The sequence below is a fragment of the Anolis sagrei genome, chromosome 5 (genome assembly GCF_037176765.1).
Source record: "Anolis sagrei isolate rAnoSag1 chromosome 5, rAnoSag1.mat, whole genome shotgun sequence".
Classification (NCBI taxonomy): domain Eukaryota; kingdom Metazoa; phylum Chordata; class Lepidosauria; order Squamata; family Dactyloidae; genus Anolis; species Anolis sagrei.
In genome coordinates this window covers 179,793,411-179,813,921 of record NC_090025.1, presented here as the reverse complement: position 1 = coordinate 179,813,921, position 20,511 = coordinate 179,793,411, and the positions used below count along the sequence as shown (strand labels likewise).

The 20,511-nt window shown below is 36.6% G+C and overlaps 1 protein-coding gene across 15 annotated transcripts in view; it reads right to left on the bottom strand.

Annotated features, from left to right (window-relative positions):
- Positions 1 to 6,121: 6,121 nt before the first annotated feature.
- The window catches only part of CACNA1C (calcium voltage-gated channel subunit alpha1 C), a 527,762-nt gene continuing 513,372 nt past the window's right edge, over positions 6,122 to 20,511 (bottom strand). For 14 of the 15 annotated variants that reach the window (XM_060776701.2, XM_067469287.1, XM_067469279.1 and 11 more), the window contains 4 exons: positions 20,083 to 20,192; positions 16,930 to 17,033; positions 15,315 to 15,635; positions 6,122 to 13,661 (listed from right to left, as the gene is read on the bottom strand). In XM_060776701.2, the coding sequence (XP_060632684.2) occupies positions 13,371 to 13,661; positions 15,315 to 15,635; positions 16,930 to 17,033; positions 20,083 to 20,192 (826 nt within the window). In that variant the 3' untranslated portion in view covers positions 6,122 to 13,370. Of the gene's footprint in view, positions 13,662 to 14,054; positions 14,094 to 15,314; positions 15,636 to 16,929; positions 17,034 to 20,082; positions 20,193 to 20,511 lie in introns of all 15 variants that reach the window. The other variant, XM_067469288.1, reaches the window with a different exon arrangement.

The window sequence follows — 20,511 nt, the reverse complement described above, 5'->3', positions numbered from 1 at the left end:
TAGGTTAGGGAAGGGAGAAATGTGGAATAAGAGTTAACATCTTGACTAATTTATGCTTTTGAGAATTCAATTCATTCATAGGTGCAAGCAATTAGAAAAAAAGTTACATGCAGAAGTCTATATTGTATCAAAAATAATAATGGTCATTGGAAATGAGGGATTCCTAAGAAGTCAAACGTGAATATTATGCAGGCACCCACATCATGTGAAATGTAATCAGGAATTGCAGATACTTAATTTTTGCCAGGATTAACCCTCTCTGTTTAATCTATTAATAATTAAGGGTAAGCATATATTACATGTATGCTTGTGTTCTTCTAGTGTGCTACTGTTGAGATAAATGAGAGCAGATGAATAATTCAATATAATACCCTAAATTATCTTAGCTTTTGAGCAAGATAATAATAGGCATTACATTTAAAAGCTTTTTCTCCTTGCTTTGTTGAATTTCATTCTTTTAGGAATGTATCTTCCCTCCGCCCCCCCTCCCTCCAATGAAGGCACAATGTAACCTCATTCATTCAGACACTTTTAAGATAATCAAATATGTCTGTAGTAGAGGTATTTTTGACATAGAGATTGCATTATAAAACATAAATATATCTCTTGGTAGGGACATCTAACATTTTTTGTTTCATGGAAAATTCTAATATGGAAGCTCTGATTAGGTGAGGTTATAAGTGTAGTATTGCAGAAGTTCCTGTATTTATGTTTTGTGAAAGACTTGCAACCTTGGTGCCTGGAATTTTTTTCTTTTTCAGCTGTATGGATTATCTAAATTACATGTTTACATATTATAGGATCTAACAGAAGACTGTTACTGTGTTCTTAGAATTGAGGGAAAATGTAAATAATTATAAACATTTTTGTTAATTTTTAAAAAAGATGTTTTTAATTAATTTCAAAACAATAGTAAAAATTAAATTAAATCAAAGTGTTATCTGAATTTGCTTGGATTGGTAAACAGACTAATAACAGGGTTGTTGTAGGTTTTTTCGGGCTATATGGCCATGGTCTAGAGGCATTCTCTCCTGACGTTTCGCCTGCATCTATGGCAAGCATCCTCAGTGGTAGTGAGATGACCGTCAGGAGAGAATGCCTCTAGACCAGTAGTTCTCAATTTGGGGTCCCCAGATGTTTTTGGACTTCAACTCCCAGAAATCCTAACAAACTGGTAAACTGGCTGAGATTCCTGGGAATTGTAGGCCAAAACACCTGGGGACCCACAGGTTGTGAACCACTGCTCTAGACCATGGCCATATAGCCCGAAAAAACCTACAACAACCCAGTGATTCCGACCATGAAAGCCTTCGACAATACAGACTAATAACATCTAATAGTCTTTTAATGTGTAGCCACTTTTATGTGTCCAGCTTGTTTAATGAGACGAAGGGAAGCCTCTGACTGAATGCCCGAGCTGCGAAGAGCATTCTAGACTTCTCAGTGATCAGTACTGTAAGAGTGCTTATAGAAGAAGCAGGAAATTGAAGCAAATATGAGCTCTGATGAAACATGGGTGTGGAAGAAGCTGTACGGCATACATTGCTTTGAGCAAGAAGTGGGGCTGTAAGGTGTGGGCAATGTAGATGAGGGGTAGAGGTGCTATCATTTTTGGGGGACTCAGAAGATGCTGGCTACATCATCTCCATTTATTTTGCATCTCCACTTTTTCCTTTTGCCCTCAACACCTGATCATTCACATATCCATGTCCATTTAACAAGTGTTATTTTCCAAAAACATCTTGCACATTTTTGCCTTGATTGCCCAGCATGTCCAGCCATTCTGGGTTTTTTAATAGGAGAGAAAAAAAGAAAAGGCCTCTCTTCATTTTATTCCCATTTCCATTGTAAGTAGACAATTCACTAGACATTAGGCCTTTTCTAGGAAGGAGATGTATAGGTCTCCTCTTCCCAAGAAAGCATTTCATTGTACACGCTAAACAGCCAAGGTGATTTTACTGTTATTGCAGTAACAACCTCTGTAAAATGGGATCTGTTTATGTTCTGTCCAATGCCTCACCTGTCTCTTCTTACCTTTATCACTTATTGATTGTGATTTTTTTCCTTTTGTGCCTGAGTGACATGAAGAGGATCCAAGGCCCCTTCTACACTGCCATATAAAATCGGTCTTATCTGATTTGAACTGGATTATATTTATTTATTATTTATTTAAAACATTTATATTCCGCCCTTCTCAACCCGAAGGGTACTCAGGGCAGAACACTGCATATATACATTCAATGTTGGGACATGAATTCGTTCTATGAATACATAAACATTAAAAACATTTTTTCTCAGTATGAAAATACACTGTTTAAAACCGTCTTGATCATCTGAATCTAATCTAATTGGCCTGGTTTCCTATTGCTGTTTTATTACACTGTCCCAAAAAGGGGGGGGGGGTGATCTGATCTCACCAGGAAGGGAATTCCATAGCTGGGGGGAAATCACCGAGAAGGTCCTTTCTATTTTCTCCACCAATTGCGCCTGTGAGAGCAGGGCCTCCTGAGAGAATTTTAATCTCTGCGATGATTCATGGGTGAGATGTGTTCGAACAGGTAATTGGACCGGGGCCGTTTAGGGCTTTATAGGCCAAAGCCAGCACTTTGAATTGTGCCCGGTAGCAAATTGGCAGCCAGTTGATCTGGCGTAACATGTATGCTGCCCCAGTTATTAACCTGGCTGCCTCTCGTTAGACTATTTGAAGCTTCTGAGCAGTCTTCAAAGGCAACCCCACGTAGAGTGTGTTGCAGTAGTCTATACTAGATATATGACAATGTAGACTCATAATCCAGTTCAAAGCAGATAATGTGGATTATCAGATTTGAAAATTTGGATTACATGGCAATGTAGAAGAGGCACAATTGTCCTAAAGTTTAATCTAATTTTTATAAAACTGAAGATGCAGGTCTGTGTTTGGCAGCCCTTTGGGCTGTGATGTATGGATTATCCATATCAGTTATTGGTTCATTGCTGACAGTGCGTCAGCAGTTTACTCATTCTACTGGCTTTGAAAATATAGGATATTTTCTACATGAAGGCTTATCTGTAAGTTCCTTTGAACATTATTTTTGAAATGTATAATGTAAACAATTAAAGCAAATAAAAACAAAGATCTGTGTAAATCTTCAGGCTTTACCCAAAGTGGGATGGGAGGGGATCTCTTTCAAAGTATGAGAAAGTTTTTTTTCATTCAAACTCATAGCACATTACATTCAGTAGTCCTATCTCTTATTAACACTGCATAGCACAAAACATGTATAACAATATAAGTGCAGTAAAGCTTTTTAGGAAGCCGAGATGAGATAAGGTGAAAATGGTTTTTTTTTGTCTCAAATTATACAGCTTAGTTTATCAAACTTATTCTTAATAATGCTAATTTGGTAAGAAAAGTTGTGATGGATTGAATCTATTGTCCTATCTCTTATTAACACTGCATAGCACAAAACATGTATAGCAATATAAGTGTAGTAAAGCATTTATGGAAGCCAAGATGAGATACGGTGAAAATGTTTTTTTTTTGTCTCAAATTATACAACTTATTCTTAATAATGTTAATTTGGTAAAAAAAGTTATGTTGGATTGAATCATTTGGGAAGCAGACAGGGAAAAACCGTACTGATAAAAACATTATAAGGTGGATCATCATAGGCTGCAACGTCATCCTCATTCTTGCCCCTTGTTCCATTTTTTTTGCTTGTGTGTTTTAAATTTTTGTAAATAGTGATTGAGGAAGAACTATGCCCAGTAACCCCAAAATGTTGAGTGAGAAGAGAAAAATGGAACTGAGAGCAGGGGAACAGTATGACTTGCTTGGAGAAAATACTGGTTAGAATTTTGCACAGAACCACTCATGTTAAGGCCTGCGGGGAGGGCGGGGGGATAAACTGCTACCAAAGCTTGGAAATTTTATTATTAGCAGTATAAAATTATTTTGTTAAATATTAGCATGACAGTTTATGTTAAAAAATAAATTACTAAAATTACCCATTGCCAGAAGAAAACAATGACCTACATTCATGCAACACATCTGTTTTACTCAGATATTTAACATAAATGATAGATTTTAGCATGGATATTATATGTCAAGAAATTAGGAGTCACAAATGAGTTGCAATGAATTATTTCCAAGCTCTGTGCAGTGTTTCAAGTTCCATTTCTTCCTCTAAAGCACTAGTATTCTTAAACTATGAGTAGAACAAACAGATGACACTGCATAATTGGAAGACTACCCACTTATATTTTATATGTATAAAAAGATTAAAATCTTTATATATCTAACCTTCCAGAAGAACATTAATGTAGATATACTTAAAAGCAGTGAAAATGGTAAAAGTAGAGAAAGATGAGGTGCTGCTTTGGCCCTAGAGTCAATAAGGCAGGGAGAAATTGTGGAGGAAGTGCAGAAACGTCATGCACATAGTCCAAGGTTGGGAAGAGCTTACACAAGCAAGAAATAATTTGTCTGCTGTTTTACACTTGATTAGAAGGTTTGTGCTGTTAACCTCCACATCTCATCATTCTGATTTACAATGGTACATCACACAGAATCAGTACTGACTGCAGCTTGATCTATTTCTAACCTTGGACTATCTGACATAGTGCAATGTGACTTCCCATGTACAGAGCGATGTCCCCATCTTTGCTAATATACTGCTGACAGATTGTCTTAAACGCCTCCATCCCCAATACTATACTGTTCATCTTTATGGTGTGTATTCAGGAGGAGGGGGTAAGTTCCCACACTGATACCATACCATTTGGTTTTAGGGCAAACATCCTCTCTCCACCATTCCTGTTCCCCACAGCAAACATTTTGAAGGGGCAGAGGTGAGCCCCCCAATGGATTCCCACTTTTGTGGTTGCCCCCTTCCCCCAATAATAATATGTTTGAACTCTGGTGTTTACCTCATTAAGTGACTTACACTGGCATAAATCCAACTTACTCCTGGGTAAGTAATTCCTTTGGTTATCATAGAGGCAAGAATTTTCTACTGGCCTCATGCATTGACCAAACTTGTCCCCAAAATTTACCTTTTACCTGTTCCACCACACTGGGAATGGTTATTTGGAGGGGGTGGGTGGGTAGCAGCAGTCTAGCTATATTTCTATAGGTGGACAGTCATCCTCCATGACCTCCAGGGGACCCATAGGAGGTCCTGGAGATTGTATTGTTGCTGTGATTCCAGCTGTAGGAACATCGTTCGAGTGTTCACCAGACAGTAAATAAATGTGTGGTGGGAGCTGAAGCCAGTAAAAAAGATTATGTGTGAATAGGAGAGAATAGTTCTACGTGGTAGAATTTTATGCTGTATCTCCCTGATCAAGGATTGGCCCATATCTTTTCAAAAGAAACTTTTTTGTGTGTATTTTGCTATTAACTCAGGGTCATCCATTTTTGCAAATGTTTTCCTACCCCCCCCCCACTCCAATCCATAATATTAATATCATTAACTTGATATCACTGGCTCCAGGTACTTTTTATTTCTTTCCATAGTTGTCAGGCACCACAAGATTAATGATCTTGTTGACTGCTAGCCTCCCTGTTCCCAGCCTTGACTAGTCTAAATCGAGCAGTGTCACCAAAATATGCCTCCTTCTTTTTCTGTGCATTTTCTCTATTGCCTAAAGCACTATCAATGATCTTGTGTATATGGCACAACTCTTTTTATATACATTTGTTATTAAATCTCACCTATTTTTGAATGTTAACAATTCTAGAGGGATTGCAATTTTTTTTAACTACTTGAAAATGTTAACTGGAATATAAAAGAATCTTTTCTATGCAGTGTGAAGTAAAAACCAAGCCAAAGTTATTCTAGTAGATAAATTCTGCACAGATGTCAATTCATCTGTCTAACTTCACCATTCCATAATTCCTATTCTGTAATAGCATATATGAATATTGTTATGTTTTAGTACAAATAGATGTAAAATCATGCAGAATGTGATTCAGATCTGTCCTTCTGTAAGCAATAGTTTCATGTTTGTTAACATGTTTGTTTCATGTTTGTCATTTGTATATCCAATTTAAAAGTTGTCTTCTTTCTTGTCAAGTAATATTTGTGTAAAAGTAGAATGAGTTTAAACCCTCAGTCAGAAAAAGACACAGGAGGCTAGCTGAGACCCATACAACTGTTATATTGGCATCAGTCTAAAGAAAGCAATGATACATTGCTTTGAAAATTATCAAGAAATGTAAAAAAATGCATTTGCCCTTTGTTGTTGTCGTTGTCATAGTCATCAACAGAGTGGGGGCAGGGTTAGGGTTAAAAAACATAGAAGAAAATGCAATTCTGTACATAGTGCTCCTTTGGCTGTCCCTCTAAACAATAGAGATTGGGATAATAAAGCAGGTTGGATCCCTTGCAGTAGCAGCAACATCTGCATCTTTGTAACATCTTCATTATATGTGTTTGCTTGAAGAGGCAAACTATGCAGAAAAGTTCTGGGGCTAGGGGAACTCCAGCTCTGGATCATTAATCCCACATTTCCTCCCAACATTGAAATCATACAGAATAAGGAAGGAAAAAGAAAATACATCCAAAATAACTGGTCTGGTGGTATGACCAAGGATTATTGGGGAAGACAGTAGTATTTGCAATAGATTTCTTTATCCTGCTGTGTAGACAGTTGTCAAGCTGCATGTGTGGACAAACAGAAGTGATGGTTGGCTTCCCCCAATTACTCAGTCTTTAGCTTCTGTATAGCTTTCATCTGCAGTGCAGCAGTTGCATCCAGCATGCAATTCCAATACAAAGAAAAGAAGAAAGGACATTTTATGGAAACAAACTTTTCCCCTACTATGTCCTGGACTATGCCCCATTTCAAAGGAGGCAGTAGCTCTTTGCTCAGCTCACAGAAGTTTCTCTCCAAAGGTGTCTGTTACAGCCACTTTAACAGAAAGGGCAGCCCATCACGAACAAAACTGTGCCGGCAACAGCAAACTCTGACAATTTCCCAACAAGTTCTCAATTACAAACGCCTATAGGGCATTTTATTGTTCTCAGTGTTTGAAATTAGTGAAGTTACAAATGTAGAATGAAATACTATAGAAATGAAATGTTATGTGTTTGTTAATGGGGCTTCCTTTCATTTGGTACTTGAAATTGAGTCTGAAGCTTCTTTATTTAAACAAAGATGGAACTGGTACCCCAACATGTGTAGTGGTGGCAAAAGAAGCTACTCTACAGAAATTTAATGTTTTCCAAAGCTGTTAAGAATTATTTTATCTGGTCTAATAAGCACAAAAGATGTTCCACATTTTATATAAATATGTTCATTAATCTATGACTATAGCCTGCCCATTTTGTGAATACTGGTTTTGACAGAAATTATAGCACCACTGCTAAAGAGAAAACAAACTCCTTTTAGGTGAGTATAGATTGTAGTTAATGAGAACTGAATGAAGAATTTACATGAACAGGCAATTGTTCACAGGAAGGCACAGATAATGTGCATAAATACACAGTGTAAAGAAACAATGTTTTTGTATATTTCCTGTTGAATCTGCATAGTCTCCTAGTGATAATAAATATGCAGGAATTGAAAAGGTAAACAAGTTAGATCATGTGTTACCTGATCAATATGCATAGTTCTCATGTGGACACCATTTTTTTATCAGACAGTGTGTGAAATTAATATCTTATTCACCACCACTTTGAGGCTATGCTCATTGATTTGGCAATGTATAAAATTCATTATTTCATCACTGTGCATGCTCTCCACATCTGTGTGTAATTCAGCAAAGTTGCAATTTAATTCTGTGGGCCTATCGAATCTGGCGAAGGTCCACAAACGTTTATGCATTAGATTACATTAATGTTTGTGTCAGATGATACTAGATGTTATGTTAGAATTTAATTTTTATACATAATTAAGTAGTGGGGTATTAAGGATGACTGGGGTGGACGAAAGATAATTTCTCTGGCAGAATCATAGAATCATAGAGTTGGAAGAGACTTTGTGGGCCATCTAGTCCAAACCCCTAAGATGCTCATTTACCACTTTAAAACTGTTTAAGTTCATCTGAAACTGAGTTGAATTATCTAAAATATGCCTTTTTAAAATTTAATTTTAAAAAATTTATTGGGTCCACACCGTGAGGTGGGTTCAATATAAATATTTAAATAATAAAATAAATACCGGAAGAGATAAGGATATAGCACCATATGCAACCAGTGAATACTGGTAATATTCCACTTGTGAATTTAAACTTCCATATGGAAACATATAAAAGTCGGGATTTCTGATTGTTCTTGGCAGTGTAGTACTGGCAATAGTCTTGATATTGTGTTTGGAATGAAGATGTTTGATCACTTTGGGGCTAGTTTATATCACAATTTCTTTTTATTTGCTTATTAAATGTCTAATATTCATAGTTGAATGTTTGATTCAACTTCACTGTAAAACCTTGGTCCCATTCTGATTTTACTGAAAGTTGTATTAAAACTGATTAGCTGTTTTCAGTACTTTTTGCACAATATCAGTAAATGTGGGAGGAGTCCATAATGTACCTTCCTATAAGAGCACCTCCCCTTAAAGATAAGATTATGTTAACATTAGAATAACTGTACTATTGACCCCTGCTCCATGTGTGTTCCTGGGGTTCAAACAATTCCTTTGTGGTGTGGGAACAACTTTCTTTGCTGAGGCGCCCAGAATAATATTAGTATAATATTAGAATTTTATTTTATGTAATGACAGGCTAAATGGAAGATATCTCTGTTGTATTTCAGGTGTTATACATAGTTTACTTATGTAATTCACAAATGATGAATTACAGCTTTGAATAGTGTCATTCTGTCCAGTCATTAATCTCATTTTGTTTAATGGATTTACTTCTATTTAAGAGGACATAGGATTACAGCCTTAGTGATGACTTCTGGAATCTATTATAATGATTATGTGTACGGTAAGACCTTGTCTATGGTCTTGGATTAATGTAATCTGAATGAAAGTATATTATATGTGTGTGTGTTAATAGAAGCAGTAGTTCCATATAGGTATTCAAGGGATTTCTCAAGCACAAGCCTAGCAAGAAAACACAAATTATTTCCAGACAAATTATGATTATCATAGAGGCAACATAATTACTGATTGATGGCGAGATTGTGTTTTGAGTATCTACTGTATAGTATGAGAATAGGCATGAAGAATCAATTATGAATAGCCATCTTCAAGTAAGATATTTATCATAGATGATTGTATTCTTACAAAAATATTCTTTGTTTTATTGTTGAAGGTGTTTATAAGAGAATGAATGGCAGCATGATTTAAAAAGCTATAAGGATGCAAAAAGAGTTGTTTATTAAAAATGAATTGGAATCTACTGAAGTATGGTATATGTTGTTTAATCTTTTCACTTTAATTGCTTGGGATATGGTTACATAGATAATGGGAATAAAACTCTACTAGAAATTAGTTTGTAGTGTCTTACAACCTTTATCATATGCCCTGGCAGTTCCTTGCTAGAATGAGTGGGAAAAGGAGCATGTCCATATCTGAGAAGGCAGACTTATCTGTCTACTCCTGAACAAGTGTGTAGTGATGAAAGAGTTTAATACTACTATTTGAGAAGTTGAGAAGAAAACAAATGATTCAAGGAATTGTAGTTTCTGTATATAGTGATTTTCAATAATTTATAGGCTTAATTTAAAGGCATTCTTTATTTGGAAGATATTTTCAACTACAATTCTATACCTATTTGCTGGGGAGTAAACCTTATTGAACAGAGTGGAACTCATTGTTGAATAGATGTGCGTAAAATGTATTGTGAACTCTTACTTTATTTGACTCTTTTTAAAAATAGATATTTTAACTGTGTTTGTTATCAATTTATATTATTTTAAATTATATTATTACCAGTTTAAGCTTCTTTTTAAAGTCTTTTTTTGCTTGAAAAACTGAATAGATATCTGAATAGAACTTAATCTTTGTTTTATTGTTGAAGGTGTTTATAAGAGAATGAATGGCAGCATGATTTAAAAAGCTATAAGGAAGTCTATGGTTGCTTTGCTAAACACAACTGAGTATTTCAGTATGTTTAGGTATGCTTCACTCTTGTGTTGGGTTACATCTATTAACTAGTGCTTGCTTCTCAACTAGTGTGGATTTCACTTGTTGGTAAAAATGTCTTTAACCATAGCAAAGTAATTTTCAGTTTGTTCTGCTGTGGCAGTTCTTCTGATTAAATATCCAGAATCATTTACTGTAGAATGTTGGTAAAAAGGATATCAGAAACTTTGAATCAGGGTTCTAATTTATCTTAACGTTTGAATATATTCTTTGGCACCTAGGGTACTTTCAAGTAAGGTTTTACTATGGAATGGTCCTACCTTATTAATAAAATTTTATAAGAGATCCAAAAATTCTATTTCTAGCTGTTTGTTTAGTCCAATTTTCTGCCCAAATAAAATGTATTAAGGGAGGGGGAAGGAGCAGATGTATTATGTATTTTGAATAGTAACACTAACAGCCACCCAACAGCATCATTAACTGTTGGGGAGGGTGACCTGTATAGAACAACACACAAACCATATACTTCGGAGCAGAATTAAATTCATTTAGAAGACTTCTGTGTAAATGGCTTGAATATTCATAGAAAGTGAACTTGTCAAAATTTGGGAGGGGAACGTATATGTCATGTGGCAGTGAGCCTCTACCTTAAGGTAGGGTATTTTGAAATTTAACCTTACTCTGAATATTACTTTGCCACTTTGTTTGAAAAAGATGTTTGCTGTCCTTACATAATTATTAAATGAATAACGGAATTTCTGTCATAATTAGATTTCCCCCCACTTCCCTGTAATTCAAATATGTCATTGTCAAATATGTCATTTCCTGTCATTGTCTGTGTTGTACCATTTGTATTTGCACACTTCCTGTCGTGAAGAATGTGTATTTCCAAAGAACTTTGCTTACTTCAGTGATTCTCAAACTATGATCCTTCAGATATTTTGGACCTTATTGACAATGCTACTATTTAGTGAGTTTTCTATCATATACTTGGTGCATTTGTTCTTTCATGTAGATAACATGTTGTTAAAATTTAAGTTAAAAATTTGTATTCTTAGCTTTTCCTAGTTATACTAATGTGAAAATGTTCCAGCATAGCCTCTAAAGTATTCCTAACCTTCTAAATACGCAAATTTGGAAAAGGATACTGTATATTCTTTCTGATATAAAGATGTTACTAAAACTTTATCTAACCCTTAAAATCATGATTTATTTTCACTACATTATTCTAGAAATTTCTCTGTGATATAAAATAAAGGAGAGATTCCTCCTTAGTAGAGTTGCTGATGCCAGTTCAGTTTATAGGAATGGATCTACCTGATTTTCTTGGCTTGTGGAACTTGCCAGTCTTTAATGACAAAAATATTGAGAGAAATTGCAAATGGGTGGAATCTGGATAAAACCTGCCAGCTTTGAAAGCAAGATGTGTTTTCCAATTTCTTATTGTGCACGTTTAAGGATGGGCAGAAAAAGGAAAGTGAACACAAGATATGCAAAATCAGTTAACGTTCAACCTGTCAGTGGGTTGCAGAATAGTTACTTAACACCAGGTACACGTTGTTCATTGTACAAACTAAAAAAAATGAAAAAAGTATACCCTTCCCCCAAACCACACGTAGAAAAGCACTTAAAAGTTCAAAGGTAAAGCTTGGCACACTCCAAATACGAAATGGTTTACTTTACATGCAGCAAAATATACAAGAATTGTTATTTTTCCCTTAAACAAACTTAATTCATTATATTTGCTTGGCACAATTGCAATTCATTTTAAAAAAATAGTTGAAAAATACTGAAACTGACCTGAATTCAAGTATTACGGTTTCTTCAACAGAAACATTATCAATGCAATAAAACATCACACAGAATATATTGAAACGTAACTCCTTCTTAGTTGGTTTTCTTTGTGTTTTTTTGTTTTAATCCCCTATTTTGTATCGTTTTAATGCCAGCACAATTCACAACTTGTATTCAAAATTAATTATTGCATTGTTTTTGCATATCTTGTGGAACAGAAAATGCAAAGAGTTACTGATTCTCCTTTCAAAAGCAGAGACAGTGGTTTATTTTGCACACAAATGACCCCAATACAACTCTTCTGCGGTTTTAACCAGGAAGCAGAGAACTGTATGAACATACATACTTCTAAGTGTGCATTCACTCGATCACTCATTCATTCACCCAGTCCTGCTCACTTGCCCACATACCCTAACACTATTAAGAATCCAAATGGATCGCTCATATGTGCAAGACTATATCAAGTGCATTGCCTACTATCTTTAAATTATAAAAACATCAACAAAAGAAGGAATTTACCAGTACTTCAAATGAAATTACAAATTCTGGTGTACATAATGGTTGGCAAAACTCCTCTAAGCTTCTACCAAATCTCAATGGAAGAAAGCAAAAAATTAAATAGTACAACATAAAACAATTTTAAACATTTGCAAAGTGAAAAACAAAAACAAAAAGGTAGGTGATTACAAAAATTTGTAAACACTCCCTTCACTCCTCTGCTTCAAAAATTAAAATTGAATAAAATAAAATATTCAAAAATAAAAATTATAACATGCTTTCAAGAAAATATCAAACGGCAAAAACAAGGAGAGATCTACATAAGCCCATCACCACCTCTCTTCGAAATGGGTGGGTTGCCTGAACTCCGGTTTGACAGAGCTGGCTTCATGCTCTCTGAGCAGTGGGCACAGCTAGCTGTCAGAGCTTTGATTGGTTGGCAGAAAAGACTGCCTGAGCTCTGATTGGTTGGCAAAGAAAACTGCCTGGGAGTCTCTGTATTTCTAGCAATAAGCATCTGCAGTATTGCCACTTGCATCTCCGATACCCTTTAACTTCTGCTTCCGTTTCCTCAACAAATGTGGGGATCTGTTGCAGAAGTCTTCTATTCCACTTGCAGATCAAAAGGGCCTTGGCTTTATGGAGACGGTGAGGCTCATACAGAATATGTGCAAAATGATTTTTTTTTGTACAAGCAAAGTTGAAAGACACCCGTTTGATGCAGTGTCCTTTTGGCTAGGGCCATCCACAGGAAGCTGAGGTTTTCCTTCACATTCAGGAAGCAGCTGTTGTTCCTTGTGCAGGGAATAAAAAAGGAGGGAGCTGGCTCTTCTCCTTTTACTTCTCCTCATTCCTCCTTCATGGACACGTGCTGGGGTTGTATAGTCACTCCTGGAAAGCTCTTTACATCACCCAACTCTGTGATTCTTCCTGACAGAAATGAATGAAGAACGCTGTTCTGGTTACTCCAGGTCACGAGAACAGTGAGGCACTTCTGAAACAAACCCATTAGGAACATTGAAACAAATTAAAAAAACCAGCATCACTTTCAGCCTGGGCAGCTACAAGCTGCTGATATAAATCCTGCTGTCCTTAGGCTCCTCTTGGCTTCTTCTACAATCTGGATTTTGGGCTGCTTCCTCTTCCAAACAGTCCTGCCCTGCGTCCCTGCAATTAACAAAAGGCAAGAGATTGCCATTGGGGCTTGGCTTGCTGTTACCATTGAGAATGTTGTCTGCAGCATTCTCCATTTCTTCTATCGTCAAGTCACAGGCATCAGCTAGTTCTTGAGTTGTGACCTCAATGAACTTTGGATCTTGAGCAAACTGCATGAGTCCTTCTGAAATCAAGACCTTTAATCAGCCAGGAATCAAACACAAGGGGAGGAAAAAGCAGAAGTTGGCATTAGCATCACAAATCATAGCAAGGGCTATCCAACATGTAAAAGCTCTTTGGTAGCAAACTTTTGAAAGGGGAAGTCTTGTTCAAATGACTGAAATTCTCACTCTGTCCTAAATTCAGACAGAATTAGGCATATTTAAGCCCACTGATTTCAGTGAGTTTAAGCATAACTAAGTTTGCAGTGGATTTACCTCTCTAAAAACAGGAAATGTGTATATGTGGATTTTAAACTTCTCCAGTCATACTGTACTCCTTAAAATTGATTTTGGGATTGAGGGACTGCGAGGAACTGTGCTGGAAACTGGATATTGGGGGAGTGGTTGGTAGAAATAATATCTGCTTACATGGAAGACCAACTTCGGATCTCAGCTTTCATCCACTTGCTAGCAGAGAGAGAAACAGAATACTCAAATTGGTCAGAAGCATTTTTTGTGGTCCTGGGGTTTTTAAACATTTGGGTATGACTCTGAACCTCAGAGTTTGACATTATTTCTGGACTGATAGGCAGGGAATAAAATCATGCTGACCTTATTTATTTATTAATTAAACTGCCTGGGCTGGCCACAATTGCTATTTATTACAAGGAAATATGCAAAATTATTAGCTGCTTGCACTTCTAAGGTGTTATGGCTGTCTCTGTTAAAGAATTTAATATATTCCTTAGCATTACTTCTTTAAGAGAAAATTTGGTACCAGTGGCAGAAATAACATAGAAAGAATTAAGTTAAGTCCCCACCAAAAACAAACAAAACAGAGCGTTGTTACATGTTTTACCAAACTTTGTATCGCTCACTAACAGGCTTTGCATACATAAATAGAAACATTTTGAACCTTCTAGAGACCGAACTGAAAGCTCCTTCCAAAATGTATCCTTCCAAAAGTATCTTTTGAAAATGAACCCCACTCTTCTTATGGTTTCCAATTTCACTATTATATATACAGACTTGTGTGTGTTTGTTTTAATATGATGGGGTAGATGCTGAGACAAAAATATGTGTATCCCCTTTTGTCTCTATTGTGTTTTAAATGCCTTCTGTTTACCTTGCCTCTTGTGTAGGAAGGCCTACATAGCTGTAGTAGGATCAGCTAAAATAGAATCTTACATTTTACTAGCTGAAACTTTGTTTATTGCATTGTTTATGAAGACATACTGCTATAGTTCCACACTGAAAGTCTATGTTTCCCTAGCTTTCCTTCACCATGCTACTTTAAAAAAATCAACCTGCGGGAGGATGAGGAAAGCAGAAAAGCTAATTGTAAAAAAGATTGTGTAAAAAAGGAATTTCTTTAGCAAAGGCTTTCTTAACTGAGGTATGTCTTTATGCACTCTAGGTCTTAGAATATGTGTATGTGTGTGTGTGTATCTAGTCACTTAGCCTAGCTTCTTTGCCTTCTTCTGTTCTCTGAAATTCTTGCAGTGCCACGGCTCAACAGGAGTGTGATATGCTGAATTAGGAGAGAAGGTAGTGGTGAAAGCACATATGCACCCAGTTCAGATGTGTGATTGAAGCACAGCAAATTAAGGAAGAGATGTAAAATACAAAGCTCTCCATTTAACTGTTATTGTTGTTATTACAATTTTTATGAATATTGCATCAACTCACCGCTTCAACAAGGCTGTTAGCACTGCCATGTAATTGTCTTCCACACTCTCTAGTATGGCTGGGAACTGTGAGGGAGGCCGGCCTAGCTTTTCGCGTGCTGCTAGAGCTGGGGCTATCAGAATATAAGGAGCTGCAATATATTGATGGGAAACTGCTATTGAGCTTCTCATCAGACTCTTCGCATTCAGGTTGGAGTGTTTGAATAGATTGTTGTGGCCAGTCCTGTGAACAGAGTGTAACAGGAGGTGTACCACATGATCGAGAATACCGTAGAGGTGAATGGCTTCTTTGAAGAGGACTCAAACCTGCAACTGCTAGTGCCTATAAATAGAAAAAAGGAGATTGGGAGAAATTATTAGGTTAGGAAACTGAGTTAGATTATGAGAAAAATGGTAAAGGATGTCTTGAAAAAATGTTAGGATTAATTGGCAGTTGGTTTTGTCGGCATGGCTTTAATGGCATTGCTTTAATATTCTGCTACCGTTTATTTAATAACTGTATATAAAACATGTCTTCTCTTCTTTGCTGGAGAGAAAACCATGTAATAGAAAGGCACTGCAGGCACTGTTAGGTCTTTTCCCAAGCGGGCTTTGAAAATGTATTGTCGAAGGCTTTCATGGCCGGAATCACTGGAGTTTTGTGTGGATTCTGGGCTGTATAGCCATGTTCTAGCAGCATTTTTTCTTGATGTTTTACCTGCATCCGTGGCTTGCATCTTCAGAGGATCTGGTGGGTAGTAAAGCAAGTAGAGTATATATACCGTATATACTTGAGTATAAGCCGAGTTTTTTAGCCGTTTTCCTCGGCTTATACGCGGATGAGGGTCCTGGCAGGAATCTTCCTTCCAGGACCCTCACATCTCCGCACCCAGCTCTCCTTTCTCTTCTTCTCCTTCGCCCCGTGTGTGCTTTACTCTGCTTCTTCCTCACTCCCCACACATCTTTCTCTGCTTCTCCTTCACCTCGTGCACGCTTTACTCAGCTTCTCCCTTGCACCACGGATGCCTTACTCAGCTTCTCCCTTGCCCCATGCACACTTTACTCTGCTTCTCCCTCAGCCCCCACCCACCTTTCTCTGCTTCTCCCTTGCCCCCCATCTTTCCCTGCTTCTCCCTCGCCACCCACCCACCTTTCCCTGCTTCTCCCTCAGCCCCCACCCACCTTTCCCTGCTTCTCGACAGGTATATATACTCCACTTGCTTTACCACCATCAGATCCTCTGAAGGTACCAGCCACAGATGCAGGTGAAAGGTCAGGAAAAACTGCTGCTACAACACAGCCATACAGCCTGGAATCCACACAACTCACCAAGCTTTGAAAAACTGGAAAAGTCTCTACTGGTTTGAGTTTCCCCTGTTTTGGTTGTTTCGCTGGGTCCTTCTAGGCAGGAGGCCTGTGTTTCTGCTCCTGGGCCATGTGTTTGAGTTCACAGATGACCTCTGAAAGAAACACTGTTTCCACAAAAGATGCAGAGGTATTGAATGCATCAATAATTTTGGACATCAGTTTCATTTTCCACATCAATGAGAACAACTGGGCATAATCTTGAGATTACGTACACAATTGTTCAGGTAGAGCATGATTCTGTGGTTATGTGTTTTGCCATGAAATCTCACCTGATGATGTACCAAATGCAAGGGTAGCACGGTCTTCTGTGGGACTTCTGCATTCTGAGTTTTATGTTTTTTTAGACACTCCAGATGAAAGGATGCTTTTCGTCCTGCAAAACCAATTGTGCAGATGTAAGATGATAATGTAAACCACCTTCATAATCAGATGGTATAAAACAGGCATGGGCAAATTTGGGCCCTCCAGGAATTTTGGACTTCAACTCCCTGTTAGGAATTGTGGGAATTGAAGTCCAAAGCACCTGGAGGGGCCAAATTTGCCCATGCCTGGTATAGAATCACATATGCGACAGATAAAATGTTGTGGTTACCTGGTAACATTGAGTGGAAATACATCTATAGTGGGTAACCGATAAGCTAAAAGGGATGATCATTGTTTCCCTACTTGTCAGCAGTTATTTTTTTAAATCTTTGCACTATTTTTACCCTAACTGACATTAGGATGACTATGAAGGAGGGTACATTTGCAGGGGGAAAACATTAGGTAAAGAAAAATACAAGTACCTACAATACATTCTACCATGTCAATTTATGGGATTATATGTCAGATATTGTATATAGTCTAGTTTCCAGTGTCATAAAAATGTTTATGAAGGTTGCCATGCCAAATTTCACTACCGAATAGTTTATGGCTACATACAGAAAATGACACATGCAAAATGACAAGGAGAAGTCAAGATTGTAACCCATCTACTTGTCAGGAAAGTCTCATAAAAGACCTTTTCTTCTACCACGTATACCTTTCTGACAATCTGAAGTGGTATTATTTGGATTAATTCTCATTCAGCTGTTTGTCAGCTGGCAGATTCATTGTTAATCTGAAGATAGTAGAGGTTTATGTATATTGTTTCCTTGGAGTATGTTCAGGTGATTAAACTAAATTTGCCTGTGAGCCTAGCCAGTTTGGTGGAAGATTAATATACTTAAGATGAACATCTTATCAAGGATATTATATGTACCTTTTGGAATCTTAGTGTATACTCCCCAAACATGTTTTCAGAAAATATTGAGGAAATTCATGAGGGGTGGTAGTAGTTCTCATTTTTCCATTTTTCACTTGGCAAACTCTGAAGGAGGATTCAATTTTCAAGATTTGCATTTTTACCGATAGGTGTATTTCTTGACTAATAGAAAAAGCTGGCAAGTAGGGCAGGTTCCTCCCTGCCTTGTAAAAGACAGTTGGCAGACATGGTTTAATGTAGATACACTTATCTGGGGAATTTTGGAATGAACTTTTTAAATATCTCTTTTGGGCTGGACTGCTTTAGTTAATGTTCATATAAGGAAGAAAGATGGTTATCCCTTGCAGTTTCTGCAGCCGGAATGCTCCAGTGTGTGATTTCTCTTATCAACAATTATTTCATCAATACGGTCATATTAAGACAATCTTTTGGGATAATCTACATTTTTAATATTTGGGACCATCCTTTTTATAGAGGAAATTGGATGATTGTGAGATGAACAGGTTGCTTATTCATAACTGTGGTTATTTTGAGTGGATAGCTGTGTATATACCCTAATGGATTGTTTGTACCTGCGCAGTGCATCATTTGAAAGCTTCTAGAGCTATTACATAAGCTTTTAAGAGATAATGGCATATTAGTGTACCCTCAGTTTCATGGACACCAGAACAGCTGCCAAAGAGCTAAAGAGAGTCAGGAGATGTTGATGTGGTTATATGAGTTGACAGATTGACACTTAAAGCAGCCCGTTCTTCTTCATGGTGTCCATAACACACAAATGGGAGACTAGCACTAAATCTAGAGGAGAGAGTGTCATGCCACACAAAATTAAATCCTCTTTGAAAAACTGACTACTTTAGTTAAATGTTAGCAATGTAACGCTAATAATGCTTCCATCTGACATGTGATGTGGGCATGCTTAGGGATCACCATCTTCTGACTAGATTTAAATTATATTTCTGTGATTCGGAATGAAACTGGTAAGTATGGTTAGATCCTGCTTATTCTTTCTGAAGATAAAGGACTCATATTGAAATCTGCAAAATATTTAATTGTTTTTCATTCATCAGATGATTAAATTGAAATATTATATGCTGGAGTTTGGAGGAAATTATCAATACACTAAAAAAGGATGTGTTTATAACACAAGCCAAAAAAACTCAAACTTTTTGTAATAATCAGAAATGAGAGTAGCACAATTTAAATCAATTTTATGATGATTTTAAATATGTCTTTATTTTTCCCATCACGTCAATCTTTTAAAATATGACGAATGGTACATTAGAGGACTACTGTAAAGTCTGCACATTTCACATCATATTCTATTAACACAAGCCAACAAATATTTTACATCAGATATAATTTTAGGTCATTCTGATATGAGTTTTTTTGCACTGAATTCAGGTCTGTGTTTATTTTTTCTCTATCATGTGTATTTTTTGTGATGAAACTAATCAAAGAATTAGTGGATTTATGCACTGATATCAACAGAATCTAACCACAAGCCAACAAGTATTTTCCATCAGATATTATTTTACATCATTCTTATAGAGTTTTTTGCGCTGAATTCAGGTCTGTGTTTATTATTTCTTTATCATGTGTAATTTTGCAATGAGGCTAATCGAATAATTAATACATTTATGCACTGATATCAATTAGGTTCTATTAATATCACTGAGTAAATACATTAATTATTCATTTGTAATATTCTTTTTTGGGTAAGGGGCACTTTGTCATTGCAGCTCCATCTATCAATGCAGGATCCTAGTCATATTTTATAAAGACCTAGGTTTATAATCTAATTACTTTTTTGGAAGTTCAGGACTGTCCTACTCCGACTGAAAAATCAATAGCACTAAACTTCCTGCACAATATTTATATATATGCCTTTCATACTCAAAGATATTCCAACACATAAAGCAGCACTGTAAATAACTGGTTAAAAATCTAGACAGATTTATATTTAATTGCTCGTCCCAACATCTCATAGGATCAGTGAAATTTACATTAATGATGACTTTTCATTAGCAATTTTTATATGTTTCCATAACTGGACTAGTAATTCTATTTAGGTCCCAGTTTCATGTGACTCAAAAGAAGCAAATTAAGTAAAAGCAAAGCTAGCAAAACTTAATGGAATTCGGCAGCATATGTCTGCAGAACATGACAAAAGTATTACTTAGGGATAAGGAATGTAGGAGTCCACTCTTTGGAGAGTGTTGAGTGTCTTCCCATTTGTTGTCTTCAGATGGAGTTAGCTGTTTATGTTCATCATCTTGGTATGAGCACCTGGAATGGAATATAATATTTTTTATCAAAATCTTTAGCTAGGTAACAGCTGAAATCAGACACTGCTTGTTGGTAAAGCACAGAAGTGGCTTTTTGTGGATAAGAGCTCAGTCTGCACTAAAGGCTATCATCAGCCTATTATGAGCTATTTTTCCATTTTATGGGAACATGCTCTCTTTAAAACTCTGCTTCAGTAGTGGGGTTGAGTGTCATAGAGTTCCTCAGTTGGGTTGATTTGGTTCTTAGAAGTGCACTCTCTGTATTTATGTGGCAGTCTCATTTTTATTAAGAGAGATTATGCTTGGGTTACATGCAGTGC